Consider the following 18,602-nt stretch of genomic DNA (forward strand, 5'->3'; position numbering starts at 1 on the left):
ATTCATGTTGATATTTTACATCAATCAAATTCTACTCTAGCTGATCAAATTTTAATACATGTTCTACAGACCCTGAAATAAATCCTGCAACAATAAGGTGTGTAAGGTGATAATGATGGCTTTTAGTTATGTTTAAAGTTTGGTAAGGATTGGACTTAACCTTTTTGAGAAACGGAGCTAAACGCAAAACTTTAAAGTGAAATGTTGACGGCAACGCTACCGCCGCCTGATTATCATGTGTTTCAATGTGGGGCCCTAATAACAAATCTTTCATGTAAAACCTTACCATGAAGAAATTGTTTGGCATTATTTTATTTAACCAAAAATATCTTTAAGAATTTGGGACAGGATGTGATGCAAAACAACAGGACAGTTAAAAAAAGACTTGTGTAAAATTACATTCGAGCTCTACCTATTCCTCCATGTTCAGGAGCAATACATTAGTGTACTTGTTTTGTACTGTAAATTTTAATCATGACATGAAGAGCCACCATCCCCCTGTAGATTTACTAAAATCATGATATGGGGAGCCACAATCCCCCCGGTAGAATAATGACATGAAGAGCCACAATCCCCCCGGTACATTAACTTAAATCATGACATGGGGAGCCACAATCCCCGGTAGATTAACTTAAATCACGACATGAAGAGCCATGATCCCCCGGTAGATTAACTTAAATCATGACATGAAGAGCCAAATCCCCCGGTGATTAACTTAAATCATGACATGAAGAGCCATGATCCCCCGGTAGATTAACTTAAATCATGACATGAAGAGCCATGATCCCCCGGTAGATTAACTTAAATCATGACATGAAGAGCCATGATCCCCCGGTAGATTAACTTAAATCATGACATGAAGAGCCATGATCCCCCGGTAGATTAACTTAAATCATGACATGAAGAGCCATGATCCCCCGGTAGATTAACTTAAATCATGACATGAAGAGCCATGATCCCCCGGTAGATTAACTTAAATCATGACATGAAGAGCTATGATCCCTCGGTAGATTAACTTAATTAAATCACGACATGAAGAGCCATGATCCCCCGGTAGATTAACTTAAATCATGACATGAAGAGCCATGATCCCCGGTAGATTAACTTAAATCATGACATGAAGAGCTATGATCCCCCGGTAGAGCCATGATCCCCCAGTAGATTAACTTAAATCATGACATGAAGAGCCATGATCCCCCGGTAGATTAACTTAAATCATGACATGAAGAGCCACAATCCCCCGGTAGATTAACTTAAATCATGACATGAAGAGCCATGATCCCCGGTAGATTAACTTAAATCATGACATGAAGAGCCATGATCCCCCGGTAGATTAACTTAAATCATGACATGAAGAGCCACAATCCCCCGGTAGATTAACTTAAATCATGACATGAAGAGCCATGATCCCTGGTAGATTAACTTAAATCCATGACATGAAGAGCCACAATCCCCCGGTAGATTAACTTAAATCATGACATGAAGAGTCATGATCCCCCGATAGATTAACTTAAATCATGACATGAAGAGTCATCCCCCGGTAGATTACACTTAAATCTGACATGGGGAGCCCAATCCCCGGTAGATTAACTTAAATCATGACATGAAGAGCCATGATCCCCCGGTAGATTAACTTAAATCATGACATGAAGAGCCATGATCCCCCGGTAGATTAACTTAAATCATGACATGAAGAGCCATGATCCCCCGGTAGATTAACTTAAATCATGACATGAAGAGCCAATCAGTAGATTAACTTAATCACGACATGACATGAAGAGCCATGATCCCGGTAGATTAACTTAAATCATGACATGAAGAGTCATGATCCCCCCGGTAGATTTAACTTAAAATCATGAATGAAGAGCCACAATTCCCCAGGTAGATTAACTTAAATCATGACATGAAGAGCCATGATCCCCCGGTAGATTAAACTTAAATCATGACATGAAGAGCCACAATCCCCCCGGTAGATTAACTTAAATCATGACATGAAGAGTCATGATCCCCCGGTAGATTAACTTAAATCATGACATGAAGAGCCATGATCCCCCAATTAACTTAAATCATCCGACATGAAGAGCTATGATCCCCCCGGTAAGATTAACTTAAATCATGACATGAAGAGCCATGATCCCCCGGTAGATTAACTTAAATCATGACATGAAGAGCCACAATCCCCCGGTAGATTAACTTAAATCATGACATGAAGAGCCATGATCCCCCGGTAGATTAACTTAAATCATGACATGAAGAGCCATGATCCCCCGGTAGATTAACTTAAATCATGACATGAAGAGCCATGATCCCCCGGTAGATTAACTTAAATCATGACATGAAGAGCCACAATCCCCGGTAGATTAACTTAAATCATGACATGAAGAGCCATGATCCCCCGTAGATTAAATTGGAGACCATTCGTAGTAGATAACTTAAATCATGACATGAAGAGCCACAATCCCCCGGTAGATTAACTTAAATCATGACATGAAGAGCCATGATCCCCCGGTAGATTAACTTAAATCATGACATGAAGAGCCATGATCCCCCTGTAGATTAACTTAAATCATGACATGGGGAGCCACAATCCCCCGGTAGATTAACTTAAATCATGACATGAAGAGCCATGATCCCCCGGTAGATTAACTTAAATCATGACATGAAGAGCCATGATCCCCCGGTAGATTAACTTAAATCATGACATGAAGAGCCATGATCTCCCGGTAGAGCCATGATCCCCCGGTAGATTAACTTAAATCATGACATGAAGAGCCATGATCCCCCGGTAGATTAACTTAAATCATGACATGAAGAGCCATGATCCCCCGGTAGATTAACTTAAATCATGACATGAAGAGCCATGATCCCCCGGTAGATTAACTTAAATCATGACATGAAGAGCCATGATCCCCCGGTAGATTAACTTAAATCATGACATGAAGAGCCATGATCCCCCGGTAGATTAACTTAAATCATGACATGAAGAGCCATGATCCCCCGGTAGATTAACTTAAATCATGACATGGGGAGCCACAATCCCCAGTAGATTAACTTAAATCATGACATGAAGAGCCATGATCCCCCGGTAGATTAACTTAAATCATGACATGAAGAGCCATGATCCCCCGGTAGATTAACTTAAATCATGACATGAAGAGCCATGATCCCCCGGTAGATTAACTTAAATCATGACATGAAGAGCCATGATCCCCCGGTAGATTAACTTAAATCATGACATGAAGAGCCATGATCCCCCGGTAGATTAACTTAAATCATTGAGCCAAATCCCATTGACTAATGAAGAGCCACAATCCCCCGGTAGATTAACTTAAATCATGACATGAAGAGCCATGATCCCCCGGTAGATTAACTTAAATCATGACATGGGGAGCCACAATCCCCAGTAGATTAACTGAAATCATGACATGAAGAGCCATGATCCCCCGGTAGAGCCATGATCCCCCGGTAGATTAACTTAAATCATGACATGAAGAGCCATGATCCCCCGGTAGATTAACTTAAATCATGACATGAAGAGCCATGATCCCCCGGTAGATTAACTTAAATCATGACATGAAGAGCCATGATCCCCCGGTAGATTAACTTAAATCATGACATGGGGAGCCACAATCCCCGGTAGATTAACTTAAATCACGACATGAAGAGCCATGATCCCCCGGTAGATTAACTTAAATCATGACATGAAGAGCCATGATCCCCCGGTAGATTTACTTAAATCACGACATGAAGAGCCATGATCCCCCGGTAGATTATGAGCAGACTATAAACAACCATTACTAGCAACACAGAAGTTACCATGTAGGACAGCAAGAACTGCAAACAGATCAATAGAAATGATGTATTCATCAGAGGCATGCAAACTACATGTAACCTTACAAAAAACAGGCCAATTGGTCTGTAAATAGAACAAACATTAAACACAGTGTGACAATTAAAAGTGGGTGGTCCTAATCAGCAGATATTGTATTCCCCATACATCTTACAAGTGTGAAATACAGCCTAGGGCCATTCTAGACAGAAATAGATTGATAACAAGTTCTATATTTTAACATTTCTGTTGCCATAACAATAACAGCACCAGATTAGATTTGGCCACCAAAAACGTTCTGAATACAGATGAATTACTTTCTGCAGTCTTCGCCTACCAAAACATGCTAACTCACCACTAACATGATCATATCCACAGACTCTCATCAAACTACAATCAACAGCTTCAATTTAGAGCTGTGTGCAGCTGACAGGAAACGTAAAATTACACTGATTAAATTTTATTTATTTGAACATTTGATAATAATCTTTCAGCATTTATACTGTATTGTCCCCGTCCTTGAGATAACACTTGTTTACTAATAGCTCCTCCATAAGAGATCTGAGTACCGCAACCTTCCCGCTTTGTAACTGCTGCTAAGTTTCTCCATTCTCCATGGACGCCAACAATTTTACCTTCCCTATAGTTTTACCTACCTAATACTGTCCAGCTGTACACATTGTTACTGTTGTCCTGTCCCTAGGGTATACCTAGTTACCTACTGTACCTTATTCTAAGTCATGCCCCAAGGTGTTCCTACATCTTTTCCTTGCCCTTGGGGTGTACCTACCTTTTTTGCCCTGCTTCTGGGTTTACCTATTTTAAGCCCTGCCCTTGGGTATATGTACCTTTTTGGTGTACCCCTGGATATACCTATTTTATGCCCTGTCCTGTGGTATACAAACCTTTTTGCCTTGCCCCTGAGGTATTTTGTACCTTTTAGGTCTAACTCTGGATATACCTATTTTATGCCCTGTCCTGTGGTATACAAACCTTTTTTCCCTGCCCCTGAGGTATTTTGTACCTTTTAGGTCTAACTCTGGATATACCTATTTTATGCCCTGCCCTGTGGTATACAAACCTTTTTTCCCTGCCCCTGAGGTATTTTGTACCTTTTAGGTCTAACTCTGGATATATCTATTTAAGCCCTGCCCTGTGGTATACAAACCTTTTTTCCCTGCCCCTGAGGTATTTTGTACCTTTTAGGTCTAACTCTGGATATACCTATTTTATGCCCTGTCCTGTGGTATACAAACCTTTTTGCCCTGCCCCTGAGGTATTTTGTACCTTTTAGGTCTAACTCTGGATATACCTATTTTATGCCCTGCCCTGTGGTATACAAACCTTTTTTTCCCTGCCCCCGAGGTATTTTGTACCTTTTAGGTCTAACTCTGGATATATCTATTTAAGCCCTGCCCTGTGGTATACAAACCTTTTTTCCCTGCCCCTGAGGTATTTTGTACCTTTTAGGTCTAACTCTGGATATACCTATTTTATGCCCTGCCCTGTGGTATACAAACCTTTTTTCCCTGCCCCTGAGGTATTTTGTACCTTTTAGGTCTAACTCTGGATATACCTATTTTATGCCCTGTCCTGTGGTATACAAACCTTTTTTCCCTGCCCCTGAGGTATTTTGTACCTTTTAGGTCTAACTCTGGATATACCTATTTTATGCCCTGCCCTGTGGTATACAAACCTTTTTTCCCTGCCCCTGAGGTATTTTGTACCTTTTAGGTCTAACTCTGGATATATCTATTTAAGCCCTGCCCTGTGGTATACAAACCTTTTTGCCCTGCCCCTGAGGTATTTTGTTGATGAGCTCTATAAGGACATTGATGGTAGGATGGTTACACTTGTGCTGGAGATCGTCCACAAGTTCAGCATCATATTTCTTCTTGTAGGCCCGCTTAATGGCAGGCATGTCAACCTGAAACATATCACATTTAACCTTAAATCAGACATAACAGTGCATCACAATATATACTGACTCTGAATTCAGAGGAATCAGGGGAAAGAATGACAGATAAGCATTTGTAAATAAGGCCATTTAAAACAATATGATATTGCTGGTAATTATTAGTTAATCTTATTATTACCATTGATTTCATTTTTTGATATTTTTGTCTTAAAATCTTGTATCAATCCCAAAAGAGTAAAGACATATTTGCTAGTCTCCACATAACCTACATGTAACTGAACTAGCTTGACCTACATACAACTGTATGTCAATTTTATCATGGCTTTTTCTCAACACCAGAGCCTGCTGTAAAACTATATCTTGTGCAACAGGCAGATGGAGTGTATATAAGAAGCTTAAAACAACTACATATCAGGTTCATGTCATCAGCTTTTTACTCAAGACATGCAACAAGACCATATCTAACACTGCACCAGTCGATAAAGTTTTCATACATATTCCTGGAAATTATGGCAAGATCTGGAGCATGCATCACCATTGTGGAGATTTTTAAAAGCTTCAAAACCAAACAGCATCAGCATCTTCATCAACATCTTACGCTTCTACAAATATTGCATTTAAGCAACACAATATAACGATTGGCGAAGAACGTTGTTTGGAAAGACAATTTAAATGATTAATTGATAATTTAGATGGAGAAGTATTAAATCTTTATATGTCAATCATTTCCAATACACAACAGAGTGTATGAAAAAACTTGGTATTACTTGATCAATCTGACAACGTCTCCACAAGAAATACCAGAAACAATCCGAAACAGTGGAACTGCTATTGATTAATACCAGGGCCCGATAATGCTGACGTCTTCATCCGTGTAAATTATTGACAAAATTTTGAATATTATCCAACAGAGAGGTTCCTTGAGTTAGAAAACTAGAAATCAAAACACGCAGAAATGATTGATAGAGCCTGTGTAAACCATGGCAATGCATCAGTCTGTTACATGTAAATCTTCATATTTATACTGCAAAAAAAATCTCATGTGTATAATCAAATCTTAAAATCTATAGGAGAAACCAATGTAAATAGAATATTCAGCCAATGGCAGCCACAATGGAACAAACTTCTATACACATACTCTATACATAATGATATACCAGAAAGGACCCAGTGTATTTATTGATATTCTACACACAAAAACCATTCTTGTGTCTAAGAAATCTAATGGCAAACCTGAAAATAAGATTGAGTATAAATCTCTGTATTGACAAATGTCAAAGAAGCATGCAATAATGTAATTATATGGCTATTGTCTGTGGGTGAGCATAACTGACGATGTAACATTACTTTATCAGTTCCAATTGTATTTATCTTAGTGATACCTAGCTAGGTCTAAAATGTTCAGATGGCAATAACAAAACCTTGTTTTAATTTGGACTTAATATTTTGATCATATTTATGTGCATTATAACCATAGTATAATTTCTCTGTCAACCCTAGTGTAGGATTTCTCTGACAACCCTAGTGTAGGATTTTTCTGCCAACCCTTGTGTAAGATTTCTCTGTCGACCCTTGTGTAAGATTTCTCTGTCGACCCTAGTTAAGGGTTTCTCTGTCAACCCTTGTGTAAGATTTCTCTGTCAACCCTAGTTTAGGGTTTCTCTGTCAACTCTTCTGTAGGATTTCTCTGTCAACTCTTGTGTAAGATTTCTCTGTCAACCCTAGTGTAGGGTTTCTCTGTCAACCCTAGTGTAGGATTTCTCTGTCAAGCTTAGTCTAGGGTTTCTCTGTCAACACTTGTATAAGATTTCTCTGTCAACCCTTGTGTAAGATTTCTCTGTTAACCCTTGTGTAAGATTTCTCTGTCAACCCTAGTTTAGGGTTTCTCTGTCAACTCTTCTGTAGGATTTCTCTGTCAACTCTTGTGTAAGATTTCTCTGTCAACCCTAGTGTAGGGTTTCTCTGTCAACCCTAGTGTAGGATTTCTCTGTCAAGCTTAGTCTAGGGTTTCTCTGTCAACACTTGTATAAGATTTCTCTGTCAAGCCTAGTGTAAGATTTCTGTGTCAAGCCTAGTCTAGGGTTTCTCTGTCAAGCCTAGTCTAGGGTTTCTCTGTCAAGCCTAGTCTAGGGTTTCTCTGTCAAGCCTAATGTTGGATTTCTCTGTCAACCCTTGTGTAAGATTTCTCTGTCAAGCCTAGTCTAGGGTTTCTCTGTTCACCCTAGTGTAGGATTTCTCTGGCAAGCCTAGTCTAGGGTTTCTCTGTCAACCCTAGTGTAGGGTTTCTCTGTTCACCCTAGTGTTGGATTTCTCTGTCAACCCTTGTGTAAGATTTCTCTGTTCACCCTTGTCTAGGGTTTCTCTGTCAACCCTAATGTAGGATTTCTCTGTCAAGCCTAGTCTAGGATTTCCCTGTCCACCCTAATGTAGGGTTTCTCTGTCAACAATTGTATAAGATTTCTCTGTCAAGCCTAGTGTAGGGTATCTCTATGGAGCTGCCAGTTTTGGTGCAGCTTTCTCCACCATCCACAGTGTTACTCTGATTATAACCCCATAATTATGGATGTGATGAATCTAACAAATCAATCATGCAGTGATTTAAAACTTCATAAACATGCAGATATTGGTTAGTGGTGGAGGAGGATGTTAATTCAAAAAGTGGACAGACAAGGATGCCAAATACCAACATTCTAGGTAAAAAAAATATAACACAAAATGCACCAAATTCTTCCATCATCAAAAAATCATGCTAATTTAACCATTATGAACATTTGTATATACTCACATTGCTAGCAGATTGCTTTGTTTCCTTTGGAAATGAGAGATTAAAATGCTGATTGGAAAATCTTGTCTACAGAGGATTAACAAGTGTTTGTTTTGGAGGATTCCAACAAGACAAAGTACCACTAATTCTGTTTCCATTCCATGTGCTATAGCAACTGTCCATTTTTGCACATGATAATGACACCTAATAATGCATATTGATGTTACTCAAGAGTTATTTCATTATGACTTTGATTATGCCATTGATTTTAAGAAATGTGTAAAACAGTGTAATGGATGTTGTTATAAAGCAGAGCAATGTAGTGCTTTATCTTAATGTTAGACATGAATGTTACTGACATACATCATAACTATAATCATTCCTGATTCATTGGTAGTCATTAGATGTTAGCTTCTCCTGTGCCAGGTTTTAAATCTGTTTGTCATGCAACTAAAATTACATGTATGCAGTTAATGTTAAATAAAAATTGGTTCAAGGCCAAGAAAACAGTATAATTTTGTTGTTCTGTTGTGTTGTTTATTGGGAAGCAATACAATTTCTGGTTGAGGAGAAGACTGTTACGAGCTGCATTAATTTCTAACATTGTCATTTACAAACTATAAGACTTATAGTTATTAACCATAACAGTTTTCTTGTTTTACAAGGAGAACATTATGAATATGGTTATTGATTTTTGTATGAAATGCAAGATTCTTTTCAACTTCTGTTGAAGCACTGAATTCAATTATGAAATCAATGGCATTTTGAAAATGCTTATACATTCCTCTCTATTAGCAGTAGAACAAACCAACTGACTGCTTTTTTAGAATCATGAAAGAGCATACTTCAGTGTTGATGAAAAGCACATTAGGAATTAATCATTAACATTACTGGTTTACAAGTTATATTTAGGGTTTTAGATCTGATTTATTATCTAAAATTTGTGAAACACCTGATGAACACTGATACTGCTTGATAACATGAAGTACTTGTAATGTGGTCCATACAGACAAATAATTGACAAACCCAACAATGGCTATCTTGGTCCATACAAACAAACAACTGACACACCCTACAATGGCTATCTTGGTCCATACAAACAAACAACTGACACACCCTACAATGGCTATCTTGGTCCATACAAACAAACAACTGACAACCCCTACAATGGCTATCTTGGTCCATACAAACAAAAAACTACTGACACACCCTACAAAGGCTATCTTGGTCCATACAGACAAACAACTGACACACCCTACAAAGGCTATCTTGGTCCATACAGCCAAACAACTGACACACCCTACAAAGGCTATCTTGGTCCATACAGACAAACAACTGACACACCCTACAAAGGCTATCTTGGTCCATACAGACAAACAACTGACACACCCTACAAAGGCTATCTTGGTCCATACAGACAAACAACTGACATACCCTACAAAGGCTATCTTGGTCCATACAGACAAACTACTGACACACTACCTACAAACAAACTAATGGCTATCTTGGTTCCATACAGCCAAACAACCGACCACACCCTACAAAGGCTACTTGGTCCATACAAACAAACACTGACATACCCTACAAAGGACACACCCTAGGCTATCTTGGTCCATACAGAAACAACTGACACAACCCTACAAAGGCTATCTGGTCCATAACAAACATACAACCAAACAAACTGATCTTGGTCCATACACAAACAACTGACAAACTACAAAGGCTATCTTGGTCCATACAGACAAACAACTGACACACCCTACAAAGGCTATCTTGGTCCTACAGACAAACAACTGACACACCCTACAAAGGCTATCTTGGTCCATACAGACAAACAACTGACACACCCTACAAAGGCTATCTTGGTCCATACAGACAAACAACTTGAACACACACTAACAAAGGCTATCTTGGTCCATAAATACAAACAACTGACACACCCTACAAAGGCTATCTTGGTCCATACAGACAAACAACTGACACATCCTGAAACAAAGGCCCTATCTTGGTCCAATATAGACAACAACTGACACACCCTACAAAGGCCTATCTTGGTCATACAGACAAACATCTGACACACCCTACAAAGGCTATCTTGGTCCATACAGACAAACAACTGACACACCCTACAAAGGCTATCTTGGTCCATACAGACAAACAACTGACACACCCTACAAAGGCTATCTTGGTCCATACAGACAAACAACTGACACACCCTACAAAGGCTATCTTGGTCCATACAGACAAACAACTGACACACCCTACAAAGGCTATCTTGGTCCATACAGACAAACAACTGACACACCCTACAAAGGCTATCTTGGTCCATACAGACAAACAACTGACACACCCTACAAAGGCTATCTTGGTCCATACAGACAAACAACTGACACACCCTACAAAGGCTATCTTGGTCCATACAGACAAACAACTGACACACCCAACAAAGGCTATCTTGGTCCATACAGACAAACAACTGACACACCCTACAAAGGCTATCTTGGTCCATACAGACAAACAACTGACACACTGAACAAAGGCTATCTTGGTCCATACAGACAAACAACTGACACACCCTACAAAGGCTATCTTGGTCCATACAGACAAACAACTGACACACCCTACAAAGGCTATCTTGGTCCATACAGACAAACAACTGACACACCCTACAAAGGCTATCTTGGTCCATACAGAGAGACAAACAACTGACACACCCTACAAAGGCTATCTTGGTCCATACAGACAAAACAACTGACACTACCCTACAAAGGCTATCTTGGTCCATACAGACAAACAACTGACACACCCTACAAAGGCTATCTTGGTCCATACAGACAAACAACTGACACACCCTACAAAGGCTATCTTGGTCCATACAGACAAACAACTGACACACCCTACAAAGGCTATCTTGGTCCATACAGACAAACAACTGACACACCCTACAAAGGCTATCTTGGTCCATACAGACAAACAACTGACACACCCTACAAAGGCTATCTTGGTCCATACAGACAAACAACTGACACACCCTACAAAGGCTATCTTGGTCCATACAGACAAAAACAAACTGATCTTGTCCATACAGACAAACTAACTGACACCCTACAAAGGCTATCTTGGTCCATACAAACAAACTACTCTACAAAGGCTATCTTGGTCCATACAGACAAACAACTGACACACCCTACAAAGGCTATCTTGGTCCATACAGACAAACAACTGACACACCCTACAAAGGCTATCTTGGTCCATACAGACTGACACACCCTACAAAGGCTACTGACACTACCCTACAAAGGCTATCTTGGTCCATACAGACAAAAACAACTGACAACACCCTACAAAGGCTATCTTGGTCCATACCAGCCAAACAACTACTGACACACCCTACAAAGGCTATCTTGGTCCATACAAGCCAAACAACTGACACACCCTACAAAGGCTATCTTGGTCATACAGCCAAACAACTGACACACAACAAAGGCTATCTTGGTCCATACAGACAAACACTGACACCCTACAAAGGCTATCTTGGTCCATACAGACCAAACAACTGACACACCCTACAAAGGCTATCTTGGTCCATACAGACAAACAACTGACACACCCTACAAAGGCTATCTTGGTCCATACAGACAAACAACTGGACACATACCCTACAAAGGCTATCTTGGGTCCATATCTTGGTCCTACAAACAACTGACACACCCTACAAAGGCTATCTTGGTCCATACAGACAAACAACTGACACACCCCTACAAAGGCTATCTTGGTCCATACAGACAAACAACTGACCACACCCTACAAAGGCTATCTTGGTCCATATAGACAAACAACTGACACACCCTACAAAGGCTATCTTGGTCCATACAGCACAAACAAAACAAACTGGACACAAACCGGACTACAAAGGCTATCTTGGTCCATACAGACAAACAACTGACACACCCTACAAAGGCTATCTTGGTCCATATAGACAAACAACTGACACACCCTACAAAGGCTATCTTGGTCCATACAGCCAAACAACTGACACACCCTACAAAGGCTATCTTGGTCCATACAGACAAACAACTGACACACCCTACAAAGGCTATCTTGGTCCATACAGCCAAACAACTGACAACACCCTACAAAGGCTATCTTGGTCCATATCAGCCAAACAACTGACACACCCTACTAAGGCTATCTTGGTCCATACAGACAAACAACTGACACACCCTACAAAGGGCTATCTTGGTCCATACAGCCAAACAAACTGACACACCCTACAAAGGCTTATCTTGGTCCATATAGACAAACAACTGACACACCCTACAAAGGCTATCTTGGTCCATACGCCACATAACAACTGACACAAAGACTATCTTGGTTCATACACACTAACAACTGACACTACCCAAAGGCTATCTTGGTCCATACAGACAAACAACTGACACACCCTACAAAGGCTGTCTTGGTCCATACAGACAAACAACTGACACACCCTACAAAGGCTATCTTGGTCCATACAGACAAACAACTGACACACCCTACAAAGGCTATCTTGGTCCATACAGACAAACAACAACTGACACACCCTACAAAGGCTATCTTGGTCCATGCTGACAAACAAACTGACACACACCCTACAAAGGCTATCTTGGTCCATACAGACAAACAACTGACACACCCTACAAAGGCTATCTTGGTCCCATGCAGACAAACAATGACACACCCTACAAAGGCTATCTTGGTCCATACAGACAAACAACTGACACAACCCTACAAAGGCTATCTTGGTCCACATACAAACAAACAACTGACACACCCTACAAAGGCTATCTTGGTCCATACAGCCAAACAACTGACACACCCTACAAGGCTATCTTGGTCACATACAGACAAAACAACTGACACACCCCTACAAAGGCTATCTTGGTCCATACAGACAAACAACTGACACACCCTACAAAGGCTATCTTGGTCCATACAGCCAAACAAACTGACTACACGACACACCTACACAAGGCTATCTTGGTCCATAATACAGCCAAACAACTGACACACCTACAAAGGCTATCTTGGTCCATACAGACAAACAACTGACACACCCTACAAAGGCTATCTTGGTCCATACAGACAAACAACTGACATACCCTACAAAGGCTATCTTGGTCCATACAGACAAACTACTGACACACCCTACAAAGGCTATCTTGGTCCATACAAACAAACAACTGACACACCCTACAAAGGCTATCTTGGTCCATATAGACAAACAACTGACACACCCTCACCCTACAAAGGCTATCTTGGTCCATATAGACAAACAACTGACATTACCCTACAAAGGCTATCTTGGTCCATACAGACAAACAACTGACACACCCTACAAAGGCTAATCTTGGTCCATACAGACAACAAACAACTGCACACACCCTACAAAGGCTATCTTGGTCCATACAGACAAAATAAACTGACACACCCTACAAAGGCTATCTTGGTCCATATCAGACAAACAACTGACACACCCTACAAAGGCTATCTTGGTCCATACAGACAAACAACTGAACATTACCCTACAAAGGCTATCTTGGTCCCATTTAGACAAACAACTGACACACCCTACAAAGGCTATCTTGGTCCATATAGGACCCCTACAAAGACAATCTGTCCCATACAAGACACACACACCCTACAAAGGCTATCTTGGTCCATACAGACAAACAACTGACACACCCTACAAAGGCTATCTTGGTCCATACAGACAAACAACTGGGACACACCCTACAATAGGCTATCTTGGTCCATCAGACAAACAACTGACACACCCTACCAAGGCTATCTTGGATCATATGACAAAACAACTGACACACCCTACAAAATGTCTTAACTTATACAGAAAACACACTATCAAATTAGACAAATTGAATAGAACAAAAACCTACTCACATCTCTCACAAATTATCAGTGATTTGAACCATTTGGATCAGTGTATGGTTCATGTAAACACACCTTCCTAACACTCTCACAAATTATCAGTGATTTGAACCATTTGGATCAGTGTATGGTTTAATGTAAAACATACCTTCCTAACACTCTCACAAATTATCAGTGATTTGAACCATTTGGATCAGTGTATGGTTTAATGTAAACACACCTTCCTAACACTCTCACAAATTATCAGTGATTTGAACCATTTGGATCAGTGTATGGTTTAATGTAAACACACCTTCCTAACACTCTCACAAATTATCAGTGATTTGAACCATTTGGATCAGTGTATGGTTTCAATGTAAACACACCTTCCTAACACTCTCACAAATTATCAGTGATTTGGACCATTTGGATCAGTGTATGGTTTCATGTAAACACACCTTCCTAACACTCTCACAAATTATCAGTGATTTGAACCATTTGGATCAGTGTATGGTTTAATGTAAACACACCTTCCTAACACTCTCACAAATTATCAGTGATTTGAACCATTTGGATCAGTGTATGGTTTCATGTAAACACACCTTCCTAACACTCTCACAAATTATCAGTGATTTGGACCATTTGGATCAGTGTATGGTTTCATGTAAACACACCTTCCTAACACTCTCACAAATTATCAGTGATTTGACCATTTGGATCAGTGTATGGTTTCATGTAAACACACCTTCCTAACACTCTCACAAATTATCAGTGATTTGGACCATTTGGATCAGTGTATGGTTTCATGTAAACACACCTTCCTAACACTCTCACAAATTATCAGTGATTTGGACCATTTGGATCAGTGTATGGTTTAATGTAAACACACCTTCCTAACACTCTCACAAATTATCAGTGATTTGGACCATTTGGATCAGTGTAGGGTTTAATGTAAACAAACCTTCCTAACACTCTCACAAATTATCAGTGATTTAGACCATTTGGATCAGTGTATGGTTTAATGTAAACACACCTTCCTAACACTCTCACAAATTATCAGTGATTTGGACCATTTGGATCAGTGTAGGGTTTAATGTAAACACACCTTCCTAACACTCTCACAAATTATCAGTGATTTGAACCATTTGGATCAGTGTAGGGTTTAATGTAAACACACCTTCCTAACACTCTCACAAATTATCAGTGATTTGGACCATTTGGATCAGTGTATGGTTTAATGTAAACACACCTTCCTAACACTCTCACAAATTATCAGTGATTTGGACCATTTGGATCAGTGTATGGTTTAATGTAAACACACACTTCCTAACACTCTCACAAATTATCAGTGATTTGGACCATTTGGATCAGTGTATGGTTTAATGTAAACACACCTTCCTAACACTCTCACAAATTATCAGTGATTTGGACCATTTGGATCAGTGTATGGTTTCATGTAAACACACCTTCCTAACACTCTCACAAATTATCAGTGATTTGAACCATTTGGATCAGTGTATGGTTTAATGTAAACACACCTTCCTAACACTCTCACAAATTATCAGTGATTTGAACCATTTGGATCAGTGTATGGTTTAATGTAAACACACCTTCCTAACACTCTCACAAATTATCAGTGATTTGAACCATTTGGATCAGTGTATGGTTTAATGTAAACATACCTTCCTAACACTCTCACAAATTATCAGTGATTTGAACCATTTGGATCAGTGTATGGTTTAATGTAAACACACCTTCCTACACACTCTCAATTATCAGTGATTTCTAACAATACCCCTTAATGTTCTTTATGATATCTGGTCTGTCATGTATCAGAAGAGAATTGTTTCAATGTGGGCTTTTTTAGTAAAGGAATAGATAGCTGTTGCATTTTATGGGTAGATATATCAATACAACAAGATCAAATTATGTATCTTGAAAGCACTTACGACAAACATTCAAATGCAGACTAGTAACATTATATGGCTTCCATGAGCATTGACTTTATTGCAGAAGGAAGGATGTTGTCTATTTATTATGGTGAGATTGAGACATAAGATCTGAGTGTCTGTCCCCATACAGCCGTGAAGCTTACATCTGTTAAACTAACTCATTGTACTCAGGACAGAATTGGCACAAAACTATACATGTTATGAAATATAATTTTTATGAAAAAAAATATCTAAAGATGCTCTACCGCCGACAGAGCAGAAATGATATTCATCATTTGAACAATAATTGGTGTTTAATTGTGTATATATATGCCTAATTAATACAAAAAATTATGTTAAATAATTCATTTTGCCTTTGGTGCATGTGCAATCAGTACTTCATTCCATATAGAATATAGTGTCACAGATTTTTTTAGGGATGCAATTAAATATTTTTCGTATTTTTAACTTGAAGTAAAATTAAAAACACTAACTTTTCAATGGTGTAAAGTAAGTAACTTTTGTAACTGAAGAAAAATACTAAATCGTCTGCTCCTGTTTTTGATAATGAAAAAATACCATTTGTCATCGGTGAAACATGTTTAAGTTTATATGTCCATAGTTTACCTATTGAGATAGATTTAATGACAGTAATGTAGGAATATTTCTCCACATACAACAAATTTTACATGGCAGACATGTAAACGCTGATGATTAAGATGTGACAGATTTACATCTCAAAGCAGTGGTATTGTGTGAAACAGTTCCAGGGCACTTTACAATGGTTCAGAAATAAAATGTTCACTTATAGGGTTTGAGTGGTTACCGAGGCAAGAACAATAATATCAAACTTTTATGGCTTTAACAAATCTAGTTTTAGTAATCAGATGATGCAGTTGAAAGCATAAGATTTTGACATCAAAGTGGTAGGCAGTAGATTGGTCTTAAAAACGGTAGACTTCTGCGTGAAGCGACAGTGTTTATATTAAAGACAGGCTATCTGGAGCTGATTGAGAAGTCTCCTTCTCTCAATAAAACATTGAATTGATTCATAAAAACTCAATAAGTAGCTAACAATAGTACCAAGGGAAAGTGCAGATAATTTGAATTTGTACGTTATGGTATGAAACTTAAAATTCCATTTCTTTTTCTTCTCAGGTCAATATCAGGTTTGAGATGAGTATTGTACACAAATAGTGATGAACCTATGTCATGTTAAGCAGAATGCATTTTTTTTTTTTTTTTTTTTTGTATTTCTTTTTTAGGGAATCTTTGGTATAAGTTTAAGGCAATCTTCATAATAAACGCTTATACATTTGTATTTACATTTATTTATTGACTCATTTTGCAGTTCTCTGCTATTTTCAAATTGGGTGTTCTCTACTTTAAAGTTGTTTGACAAAGAAAACTGCTTGTCAACAACCATATACTCTAAAAGATAAGGAACAGCCAGTTTAACAATGATCAGTAAACGTTTCCATGTGAAGTCTTAATATAAATTAACTTATTGATCATCTTGTTACTGGTAAAAAAATCAATTCAAATTTTCAAGCTAACCAATTGAAACTTATCATTCTCGAAAGATTTTTTTAATTTTTTTTTTTATTTTAACGACTTTTAAATGCCATACATTTTAATGAGGGGCTTTTATTAGACACAGTAGTATGCTGTATGATTGTAAGAAATTTGTTAAGATTAAAGATTTATTCTAAACATGTAAAATTGATAGAAATTTTTTATTTCATTTAAGAAAACTGTAATGTATTATTCCTCTATCATGTTTTCAGCTCTTCATTCTGGTAAAAGAGCTGAATTCATAATTACATTGGTGGAAACCTGAGTATCAAGCAGATGGAGACAGACCGATGATGTCGTGTAAACAAAAACTGTGGGGGAGTCAGCATTACCATCACTTTTCATCTACTGTTCCCACCACACACCCAGACAAAATGGAAACAAATTCTTCAGGGACGAGCACTACAAAGTGCTTTCAGTACATTACTAAATATATCGATTGAGCACAGTCAAAAGAGAAAAAATGAATGAATTATTCTTGGTAGCCGGTGGAACTCTCCTGTATACTCTGTCACTGACAAGTTTAACCTTTCCTCACATTAACTGTCTGTTAGAGAGGATACCAACCTCTATATCTTAGTCCAGGCAACCTTTAACATGTGTACTAAGTAAGGCAACATCTATATTAATATTTGTAATTGGAAAAACAATCTGTGATTCTTGATGGATAGTATTGTGATA

General features: G+C 38.7%; 1 protein-coding gene across 5 annotated transcripts in view; it reads right to left on the reverse strand.

The window, feature by feature from the left end:
• Positions 1-18,602, reverse strand: part of LOC138319216 (annexin A6-like) — a 93,760-nt gene that overhangs the window by 25,280 nt on the left and 49,878 nt on the right. For all 5 annotated transcript variants that reach the window (XM_069262203.1, XM_069262205.1, XM_069262202.1 and 2 more), the window contains one exon: positions 5,613-5,756. In XM_069262203.1, the coding sequence (XP_069118304.1) occupies positions 5,613-5,756 (144 nt within the window). The remainder of the gene's footprint in view (positions 1-5,612; positions 5,757-18,602) is intronic.

Source organism: Argopecten irradians, chromosome 3, assembly GCF_041381155.1.
Source record: "Argopecten irradians isolate NY chromosome 3, Ai_NY, whole genome shotgun sequence".
Lineage (NCBI taxonomy): Eukaryota > Metazoa > Mollusca > Bivalvia > Pectinida > Pectinidae > Argopecten > Argopecten irradians.